Below are 27,499 nucleotides of genomic sequence, written 5' to 3'. Positions count from 1 at the left end.
AGACGCATGGAACGCCCACCCTCAAAGAAAGAAAGATTCGGGGGGGAAGAAAAGAAAACATACAGAGAAATAAAAGAAAGTAGTAGATATCCAAAATATGCCTCGAAATATGACTTGAAAAGGAGCCCCCGGTGCACAGGAATTGACCCAAATCCACCACAAGGGACCTCAAAGTTAGTTAGCTGGTCTACCTAGCTGGCAATTAGCAAATGGGCGATTTGCACCTGGGCTGTTTTTCCCGTGTCCAGCTGCTAGCGCGCACGCTAACGCCATCCGGGCGCGCTCCTTTTGTTTGTCAGACGGTGTTAGCGGGAAGCTGTTTTTCTCTTCTCTCTTTTCTCGGCCGCTTAAGCGCAGCTGCCCGCTTAACTCCTTCCAAACGGGAGGGACGGCAAGGTCCAACTGCTTGGAAAACGCTTCTTCTTCTTCTTCTTCTTCTCATTGGCTGGCTGGCATCCATTTGAACTCACGAGAGTGGACCAAGTCCATTTGGAGTTGTTGTTTTTTTCCTTCTTGCGGTTACCGGGCCTCCAATTCTTTTGACTTAAGAGTGACGTCCCGTTAATTCACAACAAGAGCACGCCAGCCAAGTCCACTTCTATTTTTTTAAATGGGTGGCTGACGTCACCATTTTAGCTCCAGAAACTCATGGGCTACCACGTAAAGGCCCCTAAAATGATCGGATAAAAGAAGAGATGCAAACGCCGGTCACCACAGTCACAAAATCCACGACCAATTGTGGTTTTGTGGCTTTTTTGGGGTTAAAGTCCCCTCTTTTGCCCCCCTCCCCCATCACTATTCTTGGTATCCATTGCAGGCCATTCTAAAAGATCACAGTGATTTTAGCGTAGTACTGATGGGATTTACGCAAGACTCATTCCCTTGGACCCCCGCATCCTGGTTTGGGCCGGCTTTCAGCTGGCCAGAGAACGGCGGGAGGGACGCGGACACTGCGGCGGCGGCGGCGGCGGGGCAGTCCGTCCGTCCCCGAGGCCACGCGTACAAAAACAATATATCACATAACGTACAGTATAGAAGACCGGAGAGCGCTGTAGAACCCCCCCCCCCCCCCCCCCTCAAAACTCCCCTTCCTGACTGGGCGGCGGGTCGGCGCGAGATCAAATTCCTCAGCCGAGGAGAACAACACGCTGTCCCGACACAACCTGTAGCGCCGATCCCTAGCGGCGTCGTTAATAGCGCCGCAAAAAACACCAAAAAGTGCAGACGCAGCGTTTTTTTGGAGCCAAGCGCTCTTCTTTGAAACTTTGAAAGGAGAGCTTTATCGCCCGTAGACGTCCGACCACGGATTGGACGTCAACGGCAAGATAACCGGGACTTCATTTTCGGATCGGCGCTTTGACTCAGAGGGGAAGTTTGCCCCTAGCAAGATGGCCGCTCAGAGCCATTTTGGATCCGATAGCGAGGCTGAAAAGTCCATTTCAAAAGTGGGAGGAGTCCAAAATGGTCGTCTTTCAAGGCCTGGGACAAATGGGAAAAGTGGGAGGTGCCCGCTCGGGCCCCTCTGCGGCACGCCGAGCCGTGTCATAGGTCGAATTCCTGAGAACGCCGCGCGAGAACGCCCGGTTGGCTGACTCATGGTCGCCGCCGCCGCCGCCGCCGCTCGGCTAACGCATCGCCCAGACAACCCGAAATCGACCGGAATTTATCATTTCAATTCCAAAATTGTAGAAATGGATAAAAAAAATACTTTTTAATTTAAAAATATGATGAATAACCCAATTTGACCGAAAACAAAAATACATATTTGCTCCTAGAATGGCATTCTTTGAGAGAAAGGTGAAAAAGACGAGCGAAATGGAGGATAGGAACCGTCCCATGAAGAAAAACCAAAGGGGGGGGGGGGGGGGTGGCGACGGTTAAATCCTCCCTGGCGGTGGCGGCGGCGAGCGTTTGATTGTGGCACTTTGATCTTCCTTTCATTCTTATCAATAGCACCTTTGCATCAATTACCCAACAAAAACATCCTTCAGAGGCAGGAGGAAAGAAAAGGGGGCGAGAGGGGGGGTCCCCCAGAGAGGGGGGCCCCCGGGTGGGGGGGCTTTGCTGCTTTGGAGTGCGGGAGACAACATTCCAGGCCTTTGTCGTCCCTGGGAATTTCTTTCCCATCCGCGAGCGCGTCCTAAGCCGCCGGAGAATGTCTTTAAATGGACGTCCCTGGCGCCCACGGACCACGCTTCTTTTCTCTCCGAACCACGTCCCGTCCGTAGGGAATCGGGTTCGTTTTTCCCGGGTCCAGGCGGTAGGTTTCGGGGCGCGCCGGGCCCGTCAGATGAAAGGCGCTCTTTCTCCCCGCGCTCCTTGAATGCCACGTGCTTTGTTTGCCTCCATGCGTGTGATCTCTTCTCATCCGTCTTTGCCGGGAGGCCCCAAGTGGCCCCAAACGGTCCCAGGGCGCTGAGGGGGTCGCGTGGGGTCAGAGGCTAAGCTAGGCCACCCGCTCGCCGGCCGGCCCATCGGGCAGACCGCCCACTTTTTTTCTTGTTGTTGTTGTCATTGGTCAGAATTTTTGTCCATTTTATGCTATACATTTTCATTGGACTTTCTTACACTCCATTTTTTTTGGTGGAGCGAGGTCAACCTGCCGTGGCCTTTGTGCTGGCCACGCGTCCTATTTCGGTTCCCGCCAACGGAGTGACTTCCTCTCAGCACATTGGATGCGCCGAGTCAGCGAGCTTTGGGCCAGAATTTCCTCAGAGCGCCGAAGGAGTCGGCCTCGGAAAGTACTTTCGCTTCCTCAAAAGTGGAGCGAGGCGTCCGACGCGGCGCTTTTCCGACGGCGTCAAGAGTGCGGCCCCCTTTTGGCCGCCCGAACTTTGGCCTAAAAAGGGCTTCACGTGCCACTGGATGATTTCCACTCATCTGGATTCCAAGACAATGAAAAACACGGCGTTCCCGTTTGTCTCACGTCCGGGTTTGGTTCCCGTCGGGCCGGACCTTGAGCCCAAGGGGACTTTGCCCCGGCCAACACGTGCCGCCCGTCGAGCAAAGGTAAAGGTTTGGCGGAGGGCGGGCGCTCTCTTGGCGGAAGGCCGCGGCTCGCCCCCCCGCCAGGTTTCGTAACGCCCGAGCACCCGCCGCCCTCCGTCGCCTCCGCCGCCGTGTCAATGATCTCGGCGAGCCGGCGCTTATCGGCTCAGCCAACAGATGTTATCGGCGCTGCGGTCAATGAGTGACCGGGACCGGCTTAGCTAACGTTAGTTCCCATTGCCGGCCGACGTTTGCTCATTGGCGGCCCAAAAAAATCCACTTTCACGGGATTTTCAGACTCGAAAAATTCCACGTTACTCGACGTGTAGACGTGTGTGTCGCGTTTGACCTTTCGGGACCAAACTGTGTCGGACGTCGTTGGCCGGCCGCATTGGCAAAAATGACTTTGGGGCAAAAATGCTTCCTTCCCTTTGACCCAAAATCCTCCCCTTAAATTCCAGGGGTGCTTTTGACGGGGCCTCATCTCCGTTTTGCTCATTTCTGCTTATTTCTCGTCATTTTGAGGGCTGTGCCGGCTCCCTCCCTGTCCTTTTTTGGCTCATTTATGGCTACTTTGGTTGTTTCACGTGCCTTTTTGCCAGCCGGCCCGCACCTCTGGACGCAGGAAATGCACGGGTAGCGTGCATCGCGCGCACGGCGATAATGGCCACTTCCCAAGACCGGGCTCCCGTTGCAACTTCCTCTCCCGAGACCTTAACAAAGTAAGTGTGCTGGGAAGAGGAGAGAAATGGAGAGAGGAAAGAAGGAGGAGAGAAGGAGAGGAGAGGAGAGGAGAGCACTCACCTCAAATGACATCCACGCGCTAGATAGGGATGGCAGGATCAAGTCCTCCCAGTAGACAAACAGGAAGTTACCCACTCCTGCCGACATCCTGCCTTCTGAGCGACCACTGAAAAATGAAAAAAAAAAAATGACATTACATTAAAAAAATGGAGGATGTCCGGACGATAAAGGACACTCTGACCTTCTGCACAAATTGCCCCGCGTAGACAGACGGACGGGTGAGGACCGCAAGTGGGACAAGAAAATAAGTCAGATGGCCAACATTCTCACATTAAAGTACAAGAAATGTATTGACAAAATGTGAAAATTCAACCTTTTTTTTCTGTGCGAATAAGAAGGTGAGCCCGTGACGCCGGAGAAGAAAACGGGAAGTCACGTGAAATCAACAGTAAGCAAGTAAGCCGGCAGAATATACCGGGCGAGGAGCCACCAATGAACCCAAACCAAAAGGAAGTGACCCGCAAATCAACAGGAAGTCAGCAGAAATGAGCCGAGACTCGATGGCAAAATAGCCCAAAGTCACTCAGTCATTGGGGATTGACAAAGAGAGAAGCCTGATTTCGGGCAAAACATCAGTCAGTCAGTCAGTCAGTGGGGCTTCTCTGTACCCCCTTGGGGTGCAGCCCCCCCCCTCTCCCCTCTCCCGGATCCCCTCCAACGGACACCCCCAGTAAAAGCAGTCCTGATTTCCCAGCTCATCTTGGCCCGTAAAGTCCAATATGTAACAAAACAAACAGAGTTATCTTGTCAAGGGCAGCCCGTGTTAAGCAAAGTTTTTTGCTCCCTCCCAGGAAGTCCACAAAGTCCCAGGAAAAAACGTGGACCAAAAGGAACAAAAAGAATTCACCAAAAGACACTTTTTGGGTGATTTGGAGTCCACAGCAAGGCCTTGTGTCCTCAAAATGGATGGACTGCTGAGATGTTTTGGGAATAGTGCAGAATTTCCATTTCCAGATGGAAGCGTCGCTCCATTTTTTCCTGCCCCTTCGCAGAAGAAGAAGAAAATCCTCTCTCCCACGCGCAAAAAGCGCAGCCGCAGACTTCCAGGCGGTGGAATCCCCAAACCAGCACAAATTCATTGCCATGACGGACGGACAGACGGCGGGCCTGGTACAAAAAAAAAAAATGGTGGCACCAGACGACGTCATAAGTTTCCTGTGAGCTCACCTAATGACATCAGCGCACATTGGAGACACTCATTGGCCATTAAATTTAAGTGGCGGATCGCAGACTTTTATTGGCTGTAAATGAGACGGCCGTGTCGGCCGGCCAGCCAACTTTCTTCTTCTTCTTCTTCTTCTCCTTGATTACTTTCACATTGCTTCCCATGGATTCATTTGCGCGCTCTCTGATTGTTCATTTCGAAGCATTTCACCTCCATTCTTGTCCATTTTGGGACATTTCTTCCGTTTGGGTTAGGGTGGTTGATTTGGGCCCGCCTGGCCAATAGTCCGTCCATGCTAACACGTTAGCTTAAAGGGCTCCTTTTTGATGGCGTCTTTTGTTTGTGACCCCCCTCTGGCTTTTCCTTTCCTTTCCCGGAAGAATTGGCGCCAGATGCCGGTGAATCAGGGAAAGCCGCGCCAAGCCACAAGCGGCTTTTTCTTGTTTGTCAGCAGCCGTTCCACGTGCGCCCGCCGCCGGTGGCTAAACGGGGGCGCTAGCGACCTTTCCCCACACGGCTTGCAAAAACTTTGAGTCACCACCACCACGCCCGACCGGCGATTCGCCGTCATCTTTCCAGGCCGATAAACGTGTCATCTATTCGGACTCATCCAGTTTTGGGGTCCATTTTGTACATTGGAAGACTGGTGTTTTTAGTTCCAATTGTTTTTCCCAATAGACGACTGACCTCCATCTCCATTTTGGATCCGACCACGGATTTGTTGTCGTGGTCTGCTAACAAACTCATTTTGGATGGAGGGCCCATTTATCCGTCCCAATTTGTTGACTAGTCAGAGAGAAAAAGTGAGCAAATGAGCTGGGGAAGATTTGAGGAGGTGGGATTTTTTTTTTTTTTTTTTTTTTGCCACCACAAAACAAGAGCTGCATCATCCTTTGCCAGTAAGAAATGTGTCCTTTTTCCCACATTTGGGGGCAGCGGGCAATTTACTATTGTCAAAGTAAAAAGGCCGCAAAACCCGCACTGAAACGGAAAACAAAAAGCTAGTCATCTCTCCATCTTCTCCATTCTTTTGTTCCAATTTTTAGAGGGAAAATTTGTCACATACTTATACAATCCACCTTATTTCTTTCTTTACTACTCGCTATCTCTTGTTGCACTTGTTGCAAGAAGGGCCCCCAAAAAAAGGAAAAAAGGAAAAAAGCCATTCCATTCCATTCCATTCCAGTGGCCAAAAACATTTGAGAATGCTGGGACAGGCAGGGGTGTTCAAACTTTTTGGATTTTCCAACGAGGGCCGCTAGCAGAAAGGATTCTGGCTTGATGATCAGAATCAGATTTAAAAAAAAAAAAAGATTAAAATGTCGTTATTTTTAAAGTCAGTATTTTTGACGGGCCACTTCCGGTCCATTCGGAGACATTCACGGGTCACGTTGGGATCATTTGGGGCCAAAACAAAACAAAAAAATGTCTTTCTTTGTAGAAAATTAATAGAAATGAAGGAAAAGCCTTTTTATGGCAGGAGGCAAATTTGCCCTTGTTGACTGAACGGCACATTTTACACCAAAATTCCCCATGAACCTACAGCGCGCCAACTTCAGAAGGTAAAAAGTGATGAAATGGAATGAAATGGAATGAAAATGGGGAAGGAAGCCAATGTAGCGCAAGTAGCAAGTAGCATATCTAATGGCTGTTTTCAAAGTCTCCACACACATCTGTTTCCAATAAGGCCAAATCAAGGAAAAGCGGCGCTGGCCAGCCAACGTCGGGAGCCGCCGCCGCCGCCGCCGCCGCCGTCGCGGATGATGACGTCCTCCGCCAGACGCCCTCCCGTTCCTAACGACGTGTCGCGTCGGTAAGCGTATAAGAAGCGCCCGGCGCGGGCTTCCCGTTTCCAGCCGGGAGCTTTACGTCCGCCGGCGTCATTGCGGTCCTTTATTAACGAGGCGGCGAGTGCTCGCCGGCCTCGGCCTGGCCGCCGTCCACCTGTGGGAGTCCACGCTTGATTTTGGCCAAATCCACTCGCTCACTTCCGCCGGCCTCTCCAAAAGCTGACCTAGCCTAGCCTAGCCAGACGGTGGTCTGTCTTCTCCAGCAAAGCATGATGGGAAATGGATGTTTTCCTTTTGGAGATAACCGCCGTTTTGTTTTTTTCCTCAAGCTCGCATTTTTAGGGGAAAAGCTGCAGGATTCATCAGCGACACGCGTGTGCGTGGGGGCTCCCCGGGCCAAGGGGCCCCCGGGGGCCCCCACGTTTGCTCGCTCCGACGGACTTTGCAAAGAATTTCCAGATTTCGCCGGGATTGGCGCGGAAACCTTGAGCAAAACAAATCCCAGTCTCGCCTCAAATGTTTTCCCGCTAATTGCAAAAACGGGGCGTTGGAACGCCTTTGTGGCCCGCTTACATAATTCCCCCCATCTCTCGCCAGCCGAGCCTCCGTTTCTTGTCGGCAAAGATTTCTTTTAGCATCCCTGCAACTTTTTGCTCCATTTCCTCCTGATTTAAGGGCATTTCCGCTTCACTTTCTATTGAAAGCAGGCCATGGAAATCAGTTTTTGTTTAATTAGGTGGGGAAATCTTGTGTTTTTGAGCAAAAACGATCCATCTGTTGAAAATCATTGTATTTGCAAAGGGATGTTATTCATCTTGTGCTCCCCCCCCCCCCAACCAGAAAGGAGGAAGAAAGCGGGGATTGCGCATGTTTAAGTTGTTGGCAAGACGCGGGCGGCAGAGTGTTGCAAGCGCTGGATTTTTTTTCCCTTTTTGGGGGGGGGGGTTAATCCTCATTGAAAGCGGGAGCTCCCCGCTTTCATGTGGGGACGGCAAAGTGACCCCCTATGACCTTTTGTCCTCTGGCTTTGAGCCCCCGCTTTAACCATTAGCATCCGCTGATCGAGAGCTAGCGGCAGGCAGCGGCGTTGCAAAGTCGCCTGGCCTGGGTTCCTGGGATTCTGGGATTCTGGGGTCCTGGGGTCCCGGGTTCCGTCCTCGCCACGCAAGCGGCCAACTCATGAATCAAAAAGCAGGGGCGAGGCCAGCAAACAGGTGGGGGAAACATGCAAATAACAGCGGGGTGTTAAAAGAAAAACAATTGAGTGAAAACTCTCCAGATGAAACGGCGCCGGCATTGCTGAAAGTCAACCGATTGGTGGGCAAAATGGAGCTCAAGATAACGCTATGTTTCACCCGTTAGCCGTTTGGCTAGCACTAGCCAAATACGTACAACCCGGAAGCCAATCTATCACAATGTCCTTCCGGGTGCGCAAGCTAGCACGTTAGCGGGAAAAAAAAGCACAAATAACGCAACCAGACAAGAAAACAACAAAAAAATGTCAATACCGGGAACTCAAAGAACGGCGCGGCGGTGCTAGTTTTCCCTGGTTTTGGACTTTTTTTGTTTTGTTTTTGTTTTTGTTTCTGCCTGCGGCTTGTACACCACCCACCCACGGCCAAAAGTATTGAGCCACTTCACCACCACCACCACCACCACCACCACCACCACCACGCCGTCAGATGAGAATGTCTCTGAAAACATGTGAGCCATTTCTCCCCCCCCAACGTAAACCGGCGGATTGTCCTACTGTAAATGCGCTATTTACGAGCGGCCGAGCTTTTGGACTGGCCCGCTCTCCCTTTCCACACACACACACACACACACGGACGGAATACCGCACTCACACAACGCTGCTCTGAAGCGGCAATGGACAAACAGCTTTTGTCTTTGACATGCAACGAGGCTTTATTGGAAAAAAGAAAAAGAAAAAAGAGGCTGCGAGCTTTTCCCTCTCTCAAAACAGCCGGCTCATTAGGGGGGACATTTCCCCTTGGGGACGCCGCCCGAGGAGGAAATGTACCCAGGAAGTGAGGCCAAAAAATACCAGCGAGTCAACAGGAAGTGACATGGGAAGTAGCCCGTGGAAGTGACTTTGAAATCCTCCCACTGTGGCGAGGTGACCCCAAAATAGGCCGAAACGGAAGCCTAAGCGTGAGCCGCCGCGGGAATGCCCGACAACATCCACTAAATGTCCCAAAATGAGCAGGAAGTCATGTGGAAAGGCCTCAAAAGGAAGCTCAAGTGAGAAGAGCAAACTCACTCCATGGAGAAGAGGCAGGCCCGCATCCAACATTTAAAAAACACTTTCTTTTTTTTTTTTCTCTCCCTCCCTCCATCGCCTTGTTGCTTTCTCTCTGACCAAAACTCCTCCCTCCAAGGTACCCCCCCCCCTCTTTTCCCCACTCAGCAGCGCCGGGTCTCCGGCTCCCCCTAACGTGAGCCCCGCTCGCTCGCTGATGGCTTCCATGTGTGGGCCTGGCGCTGCCAAAATGTACCTTTTTTTTTCCGTGGCGGGGAAAGGGCAAGCCGACCGACCGACCCACCGACCGACACCGTGGCATCCCCCAAAAAATGCCTCCTCCCGTGAAAAAGCCACCATTGAAAGAGGAACCATAAAACGGCCGCCTTAGATGACCTCATGGACTTTTGCCGTGTGTTAAAAGGGAGGCAAACGGAAGGCCGCCGCCAGCGTCAATTTGGGGGAAAACAAAAAAAAACATTGTTCTCGTCAACAATTCTGACAAGGGGCCGCTTTTAGACAAAAAAATGAAATAAAATAAAAGAATGGAAAGCGATCTGAAATGAGTTGACTTGAAAAATGCTTGCGTGGACGCAAATCCACCGGTCGAAAAGTCACATAAGAATGAAAAGTCCGTCCTAATTGGTCTTCCATGGCCCCGCCCACTCAAAATGGATGTTACGCCCATTTTTTTTCGCAAAGGAAGAGGAGTATGTTGCGGGCGCTACGACCATTACAAATCCAGTTACGCAATCAGAAAAAACGTTTGTAGAATGCTTCGATGAGTACCCTGGAAATGCTTTCTTTTGTACAGTATTTAGTCCAATCGATTTGGGAGGAGACACCACCCTCTAGCGGCAACAGTCCATATGACACGGCTCAAGTCCGGCACGGCTCGTTTTCGGTGAACTTGTCGTAGAAAATCTCACGCAAAATTGATATGAAACAACGATCCTGTCATTTTTGTCAATATCGAATGAGTCCCGTACTCCAAAAAAAGCGAAAAGGTATCTTGGCTGCCTCCGCTATAGCGCCAACTGGCTTCACGGAGGCTATTTAGCTAATCCCAGCTAAATCGTGTTCAAAAATTCGTTAAAAATACGATTTCTAGAAGTGTTGAACATGATTAAGTATACTTGTGTCAACAGCATTCTATTTAGCGATTAGCACAAAGCTACCACTGGTGCCTCATCGCTAGGTTAGCAGGTACTGGAGGGACATGGCGAGTGCTAGTTGAGCTCACGCTACATTTTTCCTATTCTTTGTATAGACCACCCTATCTGTGTTATCGTGAGCAGAACACTACCGGATTCATTAAGATTCCGTTTGATAGATGAAACCAGACTTAAATAGTCGCTAATGGTAAATGCTAACTTGATTGGGGGGGGGCGCTCTTTCAAAGTCAGCTGCGTCGGCTCGCTGGGTGGCTAGCTGGCTGGCTAGCCGGCTGGCTAATGCGGTGGCGGCGGCGAGCGAGTGAGTGAGTGGGTCAGCACGACTTGTTAATGACCCCGCCAAACAGAGCCTGCGTGCGTGCCACTCGGTGCCAATGTTGACAGCGGGACCTTGGCCGCCAATTACGGACAATGGCGCCGCGCCGCTCCGCTCCAGCTCGCCACGTTAGCATGCCAATGACTTTTAATTGGGTCGGCGTGAGACCCACGGGCAAATGGTCTCCCCAAACGCCCAAGACAGCGCCAGAGCGCCAGAACGCCAGCCCGCCCTCGCCACTCCAATCCACTCTTGCGGTAGTATTGAGCATCTTTTGGCTCTCCCTTCTTCTTTCTTCTTTCTTTTTTTGCAGACGACGGACACGGGAAGAGGTAAGAATTGATCCAGCGGAGAGAGAGCTTCCTGATGAAATATTGAAGAAGAGAACGTCAACGTGTCCTGCCAACCACGTGCCAGCGGGCGGGCGGGCGGGCGGGCGGCCGAGGTGAGCCGCTTCCCGCCCTGCTGGCTGCGAGCGCACGTGCGCGAGCTAGCTGCCTTGATAAAAGTCCATTCCCCAGCAAGTGACTAAAAATCAAGTGAATGGTCGCCCTGGCCAACGACGGACATCCACATTGGGATAAGTGGTGGACAGATCCTGGTCATGGTGACCAAAGGCTTGGTCAAAGGCAGACAAAGAGTCGCGTGAGCTATCCGCCCGCCCGCCCGCCATACCGCCCGCCCGCCGGCCCGCCCGCACGCACGTGCCGTAAATCCCGTGTTCTGGCTGTCAGAAAAGGAGCAAAAGTGTACATTGAGTCCCGACTGGCTCCAGCGCCCGCCGTACGGCGAGGCGTCATAAAGCGGGCTGGCGGCTTGTCAAATTCCACTCTGATGGATAGTTGTCATAAAAAAAAATCCCTCCTCGTGAAAGCCCTCCACCCGACCAAAAAGAAGAAAAAAAAGAAAAGTACTCGCTAAAATATGTCTCCGTTCCAGAAAGGCAATCCTCGCCGCGTTCAAAGAAGTCCAACTAAAAGTGCCGAGTCAGCGTCGTTTCTTGGAAAAAAATGCACATCGGGGCTAATGCTACGCCGACATTTCAGGTGGATTTTTACTTGAGGACATTCTGTTGGAATGTATCGACGTCATGACGTTTTAACGGTTTTAACCGTCTGACGGTGGTGCAAGGGAATGGCGGCCATCTTGCGTCAGAGGACTTCGAAAATGTCAGTAACAATGATTTTTTGGTGTGAAGTTTGAGGTCAATAATCATATGGTCATACTTGGACGGGCACGGACGATTGGACATTTGCGGCGGTCGCGGACAGCGAAAGCGCCAAGAGGCCGGCGCTAAAAGCTCAAGCAAAAGTCCACGTTGACGACGGCACCCCCGAAACATGTCTGACGGAAATCCCGACTTCCCCCGCGGAGGAGATGTTTTTCTGGCGGGCCTGTCGGGGGGAACGCTATCGCGGTCAGGATGGGGGGAGGTGGATGGGGGGGGGGGTTACGTTGCTTGTCGCTGAGGTTAAGCTGTTCCCTCCCTCCCTCCCTCCCTCCTTCTCTCCCTCCTTCCTTCTCTCCCTCCTTGGCTGGCTGGCTGTCTCACTGGCAGGCAACGCGGAGGTCCATCTTGCCTCAATTAAAAAGCTGGGAGGCGTCTGGTTTTGATTAGCCGTCCTAGCCTCAGCCAGTCCATTCCTCGGGTAATGAAAACCGCCGCGGAGGCCGAGAGAGCCGAGCGCCGGCCGCCGCCGCCGCCGCCGCCGCCGCCACGCTAAAAACTCTTTCGCAAAGAATAATAGCCGTACGGGGACTCTCATCCCGGGCCAAACCAGGCCGAGCGGAGTCGGGCCGGTCCGAGAAGAGGAAACGCCGACCTTTTCTTTCCTTGGCGGGCCACGGCGACAAAGAAAAGGCCCGCCAGGGGCGTTGGAGTCAAGGGTGAATCGCATCCGTCCACTTCTTCACCATTAAAAGTCACGGAGGAGACAGATTCGGGGGGCTCCGTCGGGACGTTGCGTCCCAGGAGAATCAGAAGCGGCAGGTGGATGGGACGCCGGTTTCCCCCGTTTGCGAGGCGTCCCACGTGCCGGGCCCCCGCCGACGGTCGCTTACGTAAGGGGCCCGGCACGTGGACGGTTGCCCCGCGACCACGCAGAGCGGGCAAAGCCTAGACAGTTTGGCACGGGCCGAACCGCCCGCCAGCCCCCTCCTTAAGAAATGGCCCGGGGATTCCATTGACTTGCTGGCATTCTGTGGCGGAGCCGGCGAATTGGCCGGCTGCCAACCGTGGAAAGCGACCCGGAAGTAGCCCCCACTTCGTTAAGCACATGTAAAATGAACTTATTGGCCGCCCCGGGCGACCGTACGCACTCTCCGACCTCCGGACCACGGCGCTAGCGAGCAAGGATAACTAGAAATGTATGTACGGTGCCATGTGGGGAGCTTTCCTTTCCCCATTTTGCCTTTTGCCTTTTCTTTGCGTCGCCAACAGAAAGTGGATTCCTACTATTAGTAGGAATAATAGTAGGAAAAAAAGAAGAGAGGCACGGGAGGGAGGGAAGGAAAGAGGCTCGTTGGAGGGGAGATTGGACGTACTACTGCTGTTTTGCCCGGCTTTTGGACGCCCCCTCCCTCCCTCCTTGGCCGGGAGTGAAGGCGAGCGAAAGCACCTGGTGCGCCGCTCTCGCCGTCCCTCTCCATTTTCCTCGCACGCATACATACATAGTCACTCCCCACTCAACTCCCCTGAAGCAAGATGGCCGCCGGGGGCTTACACAATCAATGTCATTGAGTGGTGTCAATCCCATCGGCGATCCGATCGCCGTCCCCTCCCCGCTCCCGTCGACCTCGCGATTCCGAAGCGTAAGCGAGCGGACGGGGGGCCGGCTGCCAAGCGGAAAGAGCCAGTGACGCACGGCAAAGCGGGAGAAGGGCGCCGCTGCGCGCCGTTTCGCACCAGGCCGCGGCGCCGCGCGTCGGGTGATGGCTCGCAGCTGGACCTCCCCGACAATGAACTTTTGACAAATCCTTGAAAAGCGCGGCGGCGGTCCTTATCGCCGGCGCGCAATTTGTTGTGTTGGCCCAGACTTTTGCCGCCTTTCAAGTCTGCCTCGTTGCAAGATACGATCTTGTCGCGGAGGATTCCAAAAACTGGCACGCTTTCTCCAATTTTCATCCCGATAGTACGGCGAACGAGAACAAAACGCGAGGCTTTTTGACAGGGTGCCATGGCACACCTTGTGACGTATACGCGCTTTTACGTGAAAAAGCGCGTCCGCTCATTGACCTCACGCCATTTGTGTCCGTCTGCGGGAAAACATTGGGCTTGGGAAGGGACTTGTCGTTGGTTGGCTGCTCCGCCTGCATTGCGTTGCGTGCGTGTGGGTTCAATTAGCAAGTTCAGCGGCGGGTCGGACGGGGGAAAAACAAACGCATCCAAGAAAATGGACAGTGTCGATGTTGTCGGAATTTCCTACACGGCTTTTCCAACCAAGACAGGGAATTTCTTGGAAACTCCAACAAACGGACAGCGTTCCTCTTGTTAGAATTTCCGACAGGACGTGCACGCGCGCGGCCGCCTTTTCCCACAAGACGCTCAAAGCCTTCCATTTCAAAGAAGACACTTGAACGAAGGACTCCCATCGGCCCACGGGAATGCGGCGGGAAACTCGCCCCTACCAAGATGGCCGCCAAACAGAGAGGGGGGGGTGTTTTGGCCGAGAGAAAAGCGCCGCCATATAATACGGCGTCTAGCGACGTGGGACAACGTGGCGCGACGAATGGTCGCTCCCCCGGCAAAGCTGAGTCACCTGGCGGAGACGCTGCTCACAGTTTGGCGGGGAAAAGTGTCTCATTGGGGCCTCCCGTTTACAAGAAATGGTGTGAGTCGCAAGGAAAGGATGAAAATCATCCCGTCCGGGGCCTCAAACAAATGGACTCTTTTTGCCGCCTTCTTCTTCTTCTTCTTTTTTTTTTGCCACTTTCTGTTGATTTTGGCTGAGGAGTGACTGCCTTTTTGCCATTTTGTTCATTTTCAGGTGTCTTTCTCTGGATTCCAAGGCCTCTGTGCCTCCATATCTTGCTCGGAGCCACTTTGTTTTTGCTTCATTTAAAGGCACGTTCTGCCCATCTTTAGGGGGGCACTGGACGTACTGTCTTTTGCTTCCTTTGACTTTTTATTTTGGAGTCAGTGTCCCTCACCGAGGGCACCGGACGTCCGCTCCCTTTTTCTGCTCCAAATCAATCAAATTGTTATGTCTTGCATCTAGAAGATTTTTTTTTGGTTGACCTCGCGAGGCCGTGTCTTTCACACCCGGGCTCTCTCTCTGATACCCCCCCCCCCCCCCCGACCCCCCATTCCTCCCAAATTCTATTGACGTAGTCTTTGGAGAAAATTGGACGACTATAGGAGGAGTTTTCCATGCACGCTAGCATAATTGTCCTCTTACGCCAGCGTACAGTAAGAAAATAAAAGATTTGCGGGGGCGTCGTGTTTCGAGGGGAAAAGTGCTGAGCCGGCTCCGCCGCCATTTTTCCTCAAGGGCCGTCGACGCCGGCGGAACGCCCACTCGCTTTCCAGTTGGGGGTCATTGGATTGGACAATGTCCGTGGCGTGGGCCGCCGGAGGAGCCACGGTGGTGACCCCGCAGCCACGTGGCCGCCATGTGGGCTCGTCCGGTGGTTTTTCGGATTTTTGGGAACTTTGGATTTGGCCCGGCCTTTGCCTTTTGCCCCCGGGTGACACGCCCCCACCCCAGAGGGAAAGTGGGCCCGGGACGGAAATGATGGCGTGCCCGGGAGAAGAGCGCCGAGCCTTCAAAAGCTCAAATCAAACGCGCCATTCACGTCACAGGAAACCATTTTCCGCCATCCACGCTCCCCACGGGAGAGGCGCTTCAATTGGACGGATACGCCTCTCTCGCTCTCTCTCGCTGGCTCGCCCGCCCGCCCGCCCTCGCCGAGGCAGCGTGCCAACCAGTTGCCGCCATCTTGCGTCAGGGGAAAGGCGCCGTGCGCAGATACCGTAGCGCGCACGCTGGCGGCCGGGATCAACGTTCATTTTGGGTCGGTCGGCGGGGGGCCGCGTCGCCCTCGGCCAATCCCGGGCCTGAGAGCAGACGGCGCTTCCAGGAAGCGCGGCGTCGGGGATCACGGCGCGTTATTGACTTGGCCGTCTTCTCCGTATTTCTCTTATGAAAACTTTGTCCCGGGCTGCACCAAAACATCAATAGAGGGGAAGGATGACTTGGTCATCTGACTCGACGGACAGCACGCCTGGCGCCGTCCGATGGTAGCCGGCCGCCGGGTCACGGGTTGACTTGGGAGGGAGGCTTTTTTTCTCCTGGATTTGGGGAAGAGAACCGCCTGCTAAATGTTGTTTACCTCAATTGTGGAATGAATCCAAAGCCAAGTCGTAAAAAGCATAGGATGTGGGCGTGGGGGCCAAGCATCGGGACCACGTATACACCAGAAATGAAGAAGCTTGGTCGCCAAGTAAATCAAAGCAAGCGCTTTCTCCATCAATCAATCCAAAAACATGGCAAACAATACCAAACTTTTTTCTCCCCATTTAATCTCTCCATATTCACAAATATATACACACGCTGCTTGTCATTCCATTGAAAAAAAAGGACATAGAGTTAAAAGGAGACAGGTAAGTCAGAGTCCAAACCAGTCGGTGAGGCCTCCCCGGCGAGGGTCGCCTTTCTGCCTCTGCTTCTCGTCCTCCATGAACTTCTCCTGCATCTCCTCGGCCGAACCCGGCTCCGGCGCCCCGCTCTTGGCCGGGAAGAGGTCGGGGAAGGAGAAGGTGTGTCCTCCCGCCTGAAAGCCGGGTGAGCAAAGTCAAAATATGGCTTGGGAGGCGGGGCTAGCCGGCCAGTTAACTAGCGAGCGCTGGACGGGCATACATTTGGAGCCCGGAAGCCAATAGGCTTCCAGCCCACAGAAAGGCTATTTTCCAGGGGGGAAAAAAATACATATATATATACTAAATACAAAGGTTTTTTTTTCTCCCCCCTTTTTCTTTCCCCGGCCTTGACGAAAGGACAGACAGAGGAGGGCTTTGTTCGGCCGACTTGACCTTTCCTTCCAATTTCCCCGCAGCCATTCCCGAAATAGGCAAATCATTTTTCCTCGGAGAAAACGAGGCGCCAAATCAATGGGAGGAGGAAACTTGGACGCAATATTCCTTTGGCTCTTTAATTGTGGAACAAACTAAAAACAAAGCGGAAACTCTCCTTCATCGCTTCCTTCCTTCCGTCCACGCTTAACGTTTCCCGCTTTTGAGGAACGACCCCCCCCCCCCCCATATTTCCGGTTTGGATCCCGCGGCCTTTTGCCGGCGACTCGATTTGCGGCAAGTTGTCTGGCACCTAAAGCTTGTTTGTTTACACATTAACAGCTGTTGACTGGCCATCCATTATCTATGTCACCCCTCCCCAGTTTGTCCCAGCTTGGCTCAGCCTGTCCCAGTCAACCCCCCACCTCTCCTGGTAAACAACAGCTCCGTTTCAAACGCCCACCCAACTCACGGGGGCTCCCTACCATCTTTCTAGAGATTTTGGGCCAAGTAGAGTTCACTTGCCGTGGCTTTCTGATCCGGGGACGGGCAACCTTTCCGGGTCACTTGGGGTCGGGCAATTCCAGCTCTGTTTTAGGCCACCGTGGCTTAATTTTTAGGGCAATGGACGTCGTTTGGAAACGGATGGGACGCCGGCGAGCGCTTCCCGAAGGACGCCGTCGCCAGGAAGAGCTCCGTCGTCGTCGGACGGCCGGAGCAGAGAGTTAATGCCTTACAGCTGCAATATTAGCTGACGGAGGGGCCAATCGGGGGCTGCCGGAGAGAGGGGCGGGGGGGGGGGGGGGAGGCGGGGGGTTACTGGGTTATTGGCTTTGACACAACGCAACGCTCTCCCACATGTGGACTTCATTAGCAACAATCTTGTTTTGCTGCGAGAGAAAGACCCGCCGAGCGTCGCGTCTACGGACGGACACAGAGCGGGCCAAACGTAGGGCCGTCACCCCACGTGTACGATGCAAAGCCCGCGAGCGGCTCACAAATCGATGATTGAAGTCCCGGAGGAATCCGTCCGATAACAAGTAGGATTTTAGGAAATGTGAAAGAAAGGAAGGAAGGAAAGAGAGTTCACGCTGGCAATAACATTGACTTTGGCGCTTGAAAAGGTTCATTTGGTGCCAATCCCAAAATCCGACGGGCCGGCATTTTCTTCAAAGCATTTCCAGCGCCTTCCAATCTTTCCTTCCCTTTTGAAAATGTCACCCCCGCTACAAAAATGCCCCCGTTTCCCGTTCCCGGCTCCCCCAAAATAGAGGGAAGAGAGGCTTACCATCTGAACGTAGGCCACTTTGTAGTCGGGCTGCTTGACTCTCTGGTTCAGGTGATTCCTCTTCTTGTTGGAACCTGAGCCAGAAAGATCATAAAAATTGCTTTGATGACATCAGCGGACAAAAGGTACGAGCCCCCCCCCCGTGGCTAGAATTTGGACTGACCAAACTGGATCCTGGTGCGCACTTCTGCCACGGGAATGTTGTAGATCCTCTCCAGGTAGTTCTTGATGTCGTACTTGGTCATCCTGCCGTCACAACACATCAAAACGCTTCAATTTGCTTGGCTCACGCGTGGACTCTTTTCTGGTTTCCGTCACTTTTCAAAGGTGCCAGTTATGTACGTTGCACTTTGAGTGGCCGGTTGCTTAAAAGCCTCTCTTCCGCCGGTCGGTGGGATCCACGGCCGGGGCCCGCTTCCCGTGTCGGGTTTCAACGCTCCATCGATCCGTCCATGGACGCTAATTGTTTCCGTTCTTCCCACTTTTTATGTCGCAAAGGGATTTGTTGAATGGTGGGGAAACATTTAACATTGTTTGCCCTTTTTTTTTTCATCCGCCGCTTTGGAAATTCACTTCTCGTAGGTGGACCACACTATCTTCTCCGGTCGTCTTTTGGCGACACCGGGCGGGCCAAAGCGCCGACAGCGGGGCGCACGACAAAAATCAGAGAGTTTAACGCTTTCCATTGACGACGTTGGAGGAGGGGGCCAATTCACGGGGGCTAGGAATTTGCCAAAAGCAACAAGAGACAATGTGCTTTGGCCCCCCAAAATGAACAGGAAGCCACCCTGAAATGCCTGAAAAGCAACGGCAAGTGACCTTAGCCAAAGAGCAAGCACCCCTGCACCACTTGTAGCGATATTACTCTTTCTGCCTTTTTGCTTGGGTCCTCATTTGAAAGATAAATATTGTTTTTCTCCACAGAGGCATGTGGACCCCCCCTCGAATTCCAATGAAACAAGCGCACGCTCACGCACGCTCACACACTCGCAACCCCACACGCGGGCGGACGAGAAAATGATCTCAGCCTTCTTGGAATGGGGCAGATCGCAGTTCCATTAGCAAGCGGGAGGCCGAGCGCCCGGATGAAGAGATTAGAGCGCCCGCCCGGGAGGACGCAATCGGGGATTGATTTTTTTTCATTTTTTTTCTCCCCGGGCTCGGTCCCGCTCTCTCGGTTGGACCGATCCGTGGCCCGGTTTGGCCCGCCGGACAAAAACATGCGTAACCCGTGGCGCCACCCACGGCGCGCTCATTTCGCAACGGTTAGATAACTCCGGAACCGAGGAAGGCGCGACCGTTCCTCTCGCGGGAGATCTACTACGTAAGCCCAACCGAGCTGGATGGACATGGTGACTCTGTTTGGGCTCAAGGGTCACCGGGTTGTTTGCATTCTGCATAACTCTGCCGCAAATACGGGGATTATTTCAACAAAAAAAAAAAGAGAAAAAGAAAACTAGGATTTTTGTCATATGAAATGGATGAAGCGATTTCATTTGGGGGCGGTGGGGTCAAAGGTCACAGAGGTGCGTTTGCCTCCCGCATAACTCGAGCGCAAATGCGGGGATTATTAAAAAAAAAAAGTGAGCAGGATTTTTGCCATATGAAACGGATGAAGCGATTTCATTTTGGGGTCAGGGGGTCAAAGGTCACAGGGGCGTGTTTGCATTCCGTGGAACTAAAAAGGGAAAAAAAAGAGGACCAGCCATGATGTTTGCAATGGGAAAAAGAAATAGGATGACAGGGTGACTGTGTTTAAGGGTCGTCGGGTCAAAGGTGGTCCTGGTTTGTTTGTACATTTGTGTTGAGCAAGAAAAATCAGCCACACACTACATGTTTGTCACATAAAATACATGACAAAATAGCAAGCTCTCTCTCTCAACGCCATCGAAAATGATTGACGCCCAATCGAGCGCGCTTTTATGCTCAATTTCAGGGATTGCGAAGTAGTAGTTTCGTAGTATTCCAATGAATAAAGCTTTCATTTTCCTCTTTAGTGGTCCGTGTCAGCCGTTCATTCGCCATGGTAGATTTGATCGAACAAAGAGACCGAAAGGTTAGTAAGGTTCTCGCAACACCTTGTGGACAACAAGAGAAGTGCAGTTGTTGTATCGACCCGGTTCCATTCATAAGGTTCGCCTACTAGGAGAGCATTCTTCCAATTATTTTCCATTGTCGATTCATCACCAATCAGGAAACGCTTTTTCTTTTCTTTAGACTTGCCACCAGGTGGTGCAAAATCGCAATGAACAAAGAGCACAGAAACTGCGAACGCAACAGTTAACATCCTAGTTCATATTAGCTGGTATTGGCAAAGCAGGGGGGCAAAAAAAGTCAATCTACCGAAATATCGGTCGAATTTTTGCGGCACCTGTGTTTTAAGCAGTTAAAAATAGTGACATTTTCGACAAAAGCAGTTAAGAGTACTGTAGCGTATGTGATGTTTTTGTTGTTTTTATGTGCCATAAAAACAACAAAAACATCACATACGCTACAGTACTCTTAACTGGAGTAGTAGGAGTTGTAGCCCTGCCGCTTGTGACAGATTGACGGGACTCGTTTTGTCAACGTCGGCCAATTACTAAATGAAAAGTGCAATGTGTTCTTTGCCAAGTCAACACACATTAGTGGTACTTACACCATGGGAACGCGGAACTGGACGGTGTCGGACGGTTGCTCTTTTCCGGGTCTCACCAGCGTCAGGAACCAGTTGGGTCTGAAGAATCTCAGCTGTGGATTACCCAACTGGTAAAAGGGATAACTGCAACGAAAAAAAAGTAGAAGAAGTGTACATACTTTGCACCACAATAAATGTCTGGTAATAGTGTCACGTAAATAAATACTGTTACCTGACAAAAATAGTACTACTAGTGGCTACTTCTAAAAATAAAATGTTCACACACACAAATTGTCGTACTATTCAATACGCTTTAAAAACAAAACAAAAAAAAACCTAGGCGGCTACAACTAGCAAATCTTATTCTTAGCACACCAAGCTAACATTAAACCAGGTGACATGAATGATTACTGCTGTTCAATTTCGCTTTTCCCTCCCAAATTCGGAAACACTACCGAAAAAAGACATGACTGTAATTGATTGAAATAACAAACAACAAAAAAACAGTTCACGAATACGACGAGACAGAGCTTGCTTTTAGCACATGAATACAGGCTAGCGTTACTGTGGTTGACGTTCATTGTTGTTGCTGGTCAATTTTGCGCTTGAGCAAGCTAGATTACAGCATAAAATAGTCATGTACTCGTACTTACCACAATCTCGTTATTGGCATTTTCTTGGGGAAATATTGGGGCGAGGGGTGAATTGTTGTGACGGCTTTTCAAGGTTGCTGTAACGGGACATGTGCAATGCGCCTTCTTCCGGGAACAAACTATCCGCGCGTGCGCCACAGACAGGCTTACGTTTAGCCCAAGCTACAAACTAGATGAAGGAAAGCCTGAGGCAGAACCGTAACTGAATGACGGCCATTTTGCGTCAGTCAATAGTTCAGCCAGCGGATGTGAGGTGAGGCGTGGCGACCAATTTTCTCCATTTAACTACTCTGAACCTGCTGAATTCTTCACAGATTTATTCGTGACTGACAAATATATCGAGGCAGGAGTTGAAAAACATGCGCTCGCGTAACTGCTTTAAGATGGCTTCCGGGTACGAAGGCAACCGACTCTCCTGCGAGTGTAGGCGCATGCGCCCTAGTCAGTGGTGCTTTTCCGCCGGCGTGCTTTCCCTTCTCGTCTTCTCCACGACCATGTCGTCCGACACGGTCAAACTGTCGAAAAATGTCCTCCGCATGAAGGTGAGTTTAGTCAGCGAGCGATCGGAAGGCACCGTGGTCGACGTTGCTCGACGTCCTTTGACGCCCGCGTCGCTTTCATGCAGTTCATGCAGAGGGGATTGGACGCGGAGACCAAAGAACAACTGCGAGAGGACGGCAAAAGGATCATCAGCGAGCAGCACTGGTACCTGGACCTTCCCCAGCAAGCCGTCACAGAGTAAGAAAAACAAACGCCTACATTCGTCCATCCATCGACTTCACATCTATGGTCATTTTTTTGGACACCTTCCTCTTTAAATTGGGCAACACTCTCTCACTTTAGCTTCCTTCCTGTTCAAATTGAGTGATTACAGCTCAACTTTATTCAAATTGGGAAATTTGATTTGATTTGGGCCAAATTCAAGTTGGCCATTCCGGGTCACTTTTAGGACGATTTCAGGCAACAACAAAAAACTCGAGTAATGATTAAAAAGTAATAACACAAAACGAGCTATTCTGACCCTGTACAACACAACAGTACTTGGATAATGACATTGAAATATTTCATCAAAGTAAAAGTACTTTCACTGGAGGAGACCTTTTTTCCAGTCTTGCTTTTTTTTCTGTTTGAAACCGTAGGAACTTGATCGTGGAGGAGAAAAGCGTGGTCCCACTGGAGGAACTTTTGTACGGCCGCATGTCTTTCCGGGGTTTCAACCCGGAGGTGGAGGTGCGTCCGCTCGCCCATTGGCACGCCCGCTGGCTAAATTGCTCTCTTTCCACCCGTACAGAAGCTCATGGCGTCCATAAATCCTCGCCGTGACACCAGAGAAGAAGTGGACGAGGACATGGGACGCATGCAGACGGACGTGACGGATGAAGAGATGGCGTTACGGTGGGTCCCGAACCCGTGTGCACTGCACTGCATTGCATTGGCATTGCTCAACGTTGAGTTTTGTTTTGCAGCTACGAGAGTTTAGTGGGAACCATGAAAAAGAAGTTTGCCCGCAAGCGTCAACGAGAATCCGTGGACGACGAGCCCGACGTCGACCAGAGAAAGTTCGTCAGGCCTCGGGATTGACGGGAGGGAAAATTCCGTGGAGGGACGCCGCCTTTCCTCCTCCAAAATGAACACTTTGGCTGCCGGCGTCCAATCATCACTCTCCTGTCAATTGAAACGCCATTATCCTTTGCCATCCATTCAATGCGGGGGGCTGGGATTTGCTCCCATTTCAAATGAATTGGACGCCTGATGCTGTCAATGGCAGAGAAAGGAATGAAGAGGTGGAAAATAACAAAGCATAAATCCTTGCCGACTTGGAATTTTAAATTCTGACTACTACAGAAGTCAATGTACAGTATTACAGTACTGCCAATTTGTACCTGAATACAATATTTCATTGTATAATACGTACTTGGGCAAAAAAACCTTTTTATCATCCAGCTAACATTTGGCTGTGCGCTACACGATTCATATTCTTATTTCTGACTGTTTTATATTTTGCAAGTCCATTTGTTGTCAAGGGCTAAATTCATCTTTGACTACTTTTTCATGTTAACAGTGATGGAGTATATTTTTCTTGTTAATTAAAGTGTTTTTTTGTGTTAATGAAGATATTGTTGATATTGTTCATTGGTCAATTGTACATGTTCATTTTTGAACCCAAAATCCAGGAATGGAAATGTTTTTCTTGCACTAAATCTAAAAGGAATGCTAACCATTTTTAGTCAAATATGTGCTAGAATTGGACATTTTCCCAAAGATTGATTTTGGGACTTTTTTAATGTGCGAATAGCATGAATTGGACACCAAGGTAGGACATATCGGAAGTGTGGGACGTAGCAGGTGAGCGACCACTTTAAAGCGAGCCACGTTGCCATCTTTGGCTTTCAGCCGGCGGCCATCAGGCAAAGTTTTGCTTGAGGAAGTTGATGAGGCCGTTGGTGGACGCGTCGTGGGACGAAACCTCGGTCACGTCGTCTCGCAGCTCCGGCTCGATTTTCTTGGCCAGCTGTTTGCCCAGCTCCACCCTGGACATGCAAAAGAGGGTCACAAAGATGCCCCTAGTGGACAAAAAAAAAGTCGACTCACCCCCACTGGTCGTAGCTGTTGACCCCCCAGATGACGCCCTGCACAAAGATCTTGTGCTCGTACATGGCTGGAGACGGCGTGGGGGACAAAAGATAAGGAAGTAGCATTGGCCAAGCCCCCCCTCCCCCACTTGAGACGAGTGCGACGTGACCGCTCACCGATGAGCGCTCCCAGCGTGAAGGGTGTCAGCTTCTTGAAGATGATGGAGTTGCTGGGCTTGTTCCCCTCAAACACCTTCAAAATAAAAGTAGCAAAGATTGAATACGTGCAAATGTGTGTTTGCTTGCCTTACTTACCTTGTGAGGAAGGAGTTTTTCCAGCGGCTCCCCCGACATACCGGCGGCCCGCAGCTCCTGGCGAGCCTCCTCCGACGTTTTGCCTTTCATGAGAGCTTCCGTTTGAGCCAGGAAGTTGGCGCACAAAATCTGGAAACCAACCGTTCAAAAATACATTGTCATTTCCTTCAAAATTCAATGGCTGGCGCAAAGTGGAGAAATTGCAACAAGTCCCATTCAAGGACTGGAAGAGCAACTTCTTTTTTTCTTTCTAAAACAGGTCGGATTGCACAAGCAAACGCTGCCTCTGAAAAGGTCGCGACCTTTTCCCGGCACACGTGATCGAAGCCGCCGGGGGGGGGGTTCCTTTTCTTTCTCAATTATTTGCCCGGCCAAACGAAGAAAAAAAAAACGACAAAAGCCACCGATAGCGTTGGCTTGTTTTGCGTGCCGAACGACGCTGCAGCGGCGTTGGCGACGGCGCTTGACCTTGTGGTGCAGGTTGTTCCTGATTGGATTTTGAGACTGCGCCGGAATGAGGAAATCGGCCGGAATCATGCGGGTGCCTGCCAACGACAAAACCATTGCTTAAGGTTGGCTGGGGCGACGAGGAAATAAAGTAAGACAATAAGGGTGACCTCCAAATGCCCCCAAGACAACAGGAATTGACCCAGAAATAAGAAAGAGCCACCAAAAAAAAGGCCCCCCAAAACAGCAGTAAGCCACCTTGATGTATGAGCTGGTAGAAGGCGTGCTGTCCGTTGGTCCCGGGCTCCCCCCACACGATGGGGCCCGTTTGGTAGTCCACGCGACTCCCGTCCTTGGTCACGTACTTGCCGTTGGACTCCATGTCTCCCTTTGAAGCCCGGGGAGAGAGACAGAGAGACGACATTGAGAGAGGAGCCCGACGCCAGACGCTCCCACCGGCCGGCCGCACCTGCTGGAAGTAGGCGGCGAAGCGGTGCATGTACTGGTCGTAGGGCAGCATGGCGTGCGTCTCCGACCCAAAGAAGTTGCCGTACCACACGCCCAGCAGAGCCAGCAGCACCGGGAGGTTCCCATCCAGAGGGGCGCTGGCAAAGTGCTTGTCCTGGAACAAACGGGCTACGCTCAGCGACGCTCGCCCGGCCGGGCCCGGCGTCGACGCCGTCCCGCCTTTACCATCCAGTGGGCGCCGCTCAGAAGTTGCTCAAAGTTGTCGAAGCCTGAAAAGAGCGCCAAATGTGGCGAGTCACCATCGGCCAGTAGTCGAACGGCCACTAGAGGGCGGCGACGACACCACATCCCCGGCCTTACCGACGCGTAGCGCGATGGAGAGGCCGATGGCGGACCACAGCGAGTAACGGCCTCCGACCCACTGCGGACGAGAGCAGGCGGCGTGAGCGGGGCCGCGGGGAGAGAGGGCCCCCGGCCTCGCCCACGACGGCACGCACGTCCCAGAACTCGAACATGTTGGCCGTGTCGATTCCGAATTCTTGCACTTTGACCTGAGGGCCAGGGAGAAAAGACCAGGTGAGACGGCGTGTCGCTCCTTCTCCGTCGTCGTCGTCGTCTTACCGCGTTGGTGGAGAGCGCCACAAAGTGTTTGGCCACGGTGCTTTTCTAAAAAAAAATGACAATAATACAAATAAAAATGTCTTCCGGATGACGTGGGTCTCGGGAGAAGAGCACTCACGTCCTTGGCGGCACGCAGGAACCAGTCGCGGGCCGACTCGGCGTTGGTGATGGTCTCCTGAGTGGTGAACGTCTGCGTGCCGGAAAATAACGCCGCCGTCAGACGGCCACCGTAAAACGGAACAAAGCCCGGGAATTGGGGCCTCGGGCTGGCCTTGGGCTGACCTTGGAGGCGATGACAAACAGCGTGGTCTGGGGGTCCAGTCGCGCCAGCGTCTCGGCCAGGTGCGTCCCGTCGATGTTGGAGACGAAGCTGACCTCGGGGCCGTCCCGCCCGTAAGCCTTCAGGGCCTCCGTCACCATCAGCGGACCCTGAGGACCAAAAAGGTGCAAGTCTGGCCGCCGGCCGCAAGTCCCTTTCTCCCCCGCTTCTCCATTTCTCCATCCGACGGGCGGCGTCCATTCGGCTCCCCGGCGTGCCTCACCAGGTCGGAGCCCCCGATGCCGATGTTGACCACGTGCTTGATGCTCTTGCCCGTGAAACCTTGCCACTCCCCGCTGCGGATTTTCTGACAGAAATTCAAAGAGAGACGGTGTTTTTACCGCCTTCCGCTGAAGATCAAATCCAAAAGTCATTGTAAACGTGTGAAAATGAGCCACCTCCGTGAAGACTTTCATCTTGTCCAGCACGCGGTTGACTTCGGGCATGACGTCTTGGCCGTCCACGCGGGCGTCGAAGACGCCGGAGCGGTTGCGCAAGGCCACGTGCAGCACGGCGCGATCCTCCGTGAAGTTGATCTTGTCCCCTTTGAACATCTTCTCCCGGGCTTCCTTCACGCCCCTGGACTCCGCCTTTAAACCCGGGTCACATGGCAGGCGGTTACTGGCGGCCAGCTCCCTCCTCCTTTCTCATTGGCCCGTCGCCGTCCGAATCGACGTTAATGGCGGCCAATGAGAGAGCTCCGTAAAAGGGTGAAGGAGCACCGGTGTCGACACCTTCGGCGACACAATTGCCACATTGTGGCGCAGCCTCGGCGGGGCCCCTTTCACAATAAATGTTGCCAACTTCCCTTTGCTACTTCGTACAATGGTGAGTTACCATGGCGATGAGCATGGACATGACTTCCTGGGTGATGAGGTTCTTGGAGTAGTCCAGCAGAAGCTCGCCATCGTCCGTCTCCACCGTCACGCTGTCTCAGACAAACATACACAATCATACACAATCATACACAATCATACACAAACATACACACACATACACATTCACACACACAGATTTTTTTGTCGTCACGATGGGATGAGCTGAAACCATTACGTAACAACGCGGAACGCTCGAACATGACGTCACGAAACGAGGAGATTAGGCAAGAACGGCCAGGGGGTCGTGACGTCACACCCATTTACTGGCCAATTACGGCGCAGGTGCGTCCGAACCATCTCGCAGCTAACATTAGCTTCAAAAAAAGGGGGCTAGAAATGGGCCATAAATGCTGAGTGCAAGCGGCCGTGACCTTGTGATGAACGAGCAAGAGAGGCCTCGCCCGTCCCCGTCCGTGTTTGCGTTTGCCTGCCGCCGCCATCGAAACGCTCGAGCTGGTCGCGTCGCCCACCTGAACTGACGGAAGCGGTCCGGTTCGGAGGCGAACATGTCTCGCATCTTGAGACTTCCGCTGTTTGCCCGGTACCACTGCTCGAGTCGCTGGAAGTTGGGGTCGCCGCTCAAGAGAGACATGTTGGACGACAAGACGAGGACGAAGACGAAGAGGCCAAGTTCTCCTATCAGGTGCTCGACTGGAGCGACTTAACAAGACGGCTGAGAACGACTCGTTACTATCTCACTCCAGAAGGAGGGCTCAAAGTGCGTGCAAACTCGCCTACTCCGGTCCCAACCAATCTTGAGCGGGGACATCTGCCCGCCACTCATGCCTCGGCCAATGAGCAGCAAGAAACAGGCGAGGACTACTTGTTAC

At 52.3% G+C, this 27,499-nt stretch overlaps 3 protein-coding genes across 3 annotated transcripts; 1 reads left to right on the top strand and 2 right to left on the bottom strand.

Annotated features, from left to right (window-relative positions):
* Positions 1-15,981: 15,981 nt before the first annotated feature.
* mrpl23 (mitochondrial ribosomal protein L23) lies at positions 15,982-21,728 on the bottom strand. Its single transcript, XM_077711057.1, has 5 exons — positions 21,049-21,728; positions 20,417-20,539; positions 17,942-18,024; positions 17,779-17,852; positions 15,982-16,252 (listed from the first exon to the last, which is right to left on the bottom strand). The coding sequence occupies exons 1-5, from the start codon at positions 21,066-21,068 to the stop codon at positions 16,088-16,090; spliced, it is 465 nt and encodes a 154-aa protein (XP_077567183.1). The 5' UTR covers positions 21,069-21,728; the 3' UTR covers positions 15,982-16,087.
* mphosph6 (M-phase phosphoprotein 6) lies at positions 21,373-23,161 on the top strand. Its single transcript, XM_077711056.1, has 5 exons — positions 21,373-21,590; positions 21,674-21,786; positions 22,188-22,278; positions 22,340-22,443; positions 22,515-23,161. Exons 1-5 carry the CDS (start codon positions 21,408-21,410, stop codon positions 22,627-22,629), a joined length of 606 nt encoding a protein of 201 aa, XP_077567182.1. The 5' UTR covers positions 21,373-21,407; the 3' UTR covers positions 22,630-23,161.
* A 132-nt stretch (positions 23,162-23,293) lies between these two features.
* LOC144192041 (glucose-6-phosphate isomerase-like) lies at positions 23,294-27,394 on the bottom strand. The gene is made up of 17 exons (XM_077711055.1): positions 27,140-27,394; positions 26,629-26,719; positions 26,190-26,381; positions 26,015-26,098; positions 25,755-25,901; positions 25,591-25,662; positions 25,473-25,517; positions 25,349-25,402; positions 25,212-25,272; positions 25,077-25,120; positions 24,853-25,005; positions 24,642-24,771; positions 24,405-24,481; positions 23,937-24,065; positions 23,799-23,874; positions 23,641-23,707; positions 23,294-23,579 (listed from the first exon to the last, which is right to left on the bottom strand). Exons 1-17 carry the CDS (start codon positions 27,259-27,261, stop codon positions 23,453-23,455), a joined length of 1,671 nt encoding a protein of 556 aa, XP_077567181.1. The 5' UTR covers positions 27,262-27,394; the 3' UTR covers positions 23,294-23,452.
* Between the last annotated feature and the right edge of the window lie 105 nt (positions 27,395-27,499).

The sequence above is a fragment of the Stigmatopora nigra genome, unplaced genomic scaffold (genome assembly GCF_051989575.1).
Source record: "Stigmatopora nigra isolate UIUO_SnigA unplaced genomic scaffold, RoL_Snig_1.1 HiC_scaffold_25, whole genome shotgun sequence".
In the NCBI taxonomy this organism is placed as follows: Eukaryota; Metazoa; Chordata; class Actinopteri; order Syngnathiformes; family Syngnathidae; genus Stigmatopora; species Stigmatopora nigra.
This window is presented reverse-complemented; position numbering and strand designations above follow the sequence as displayed.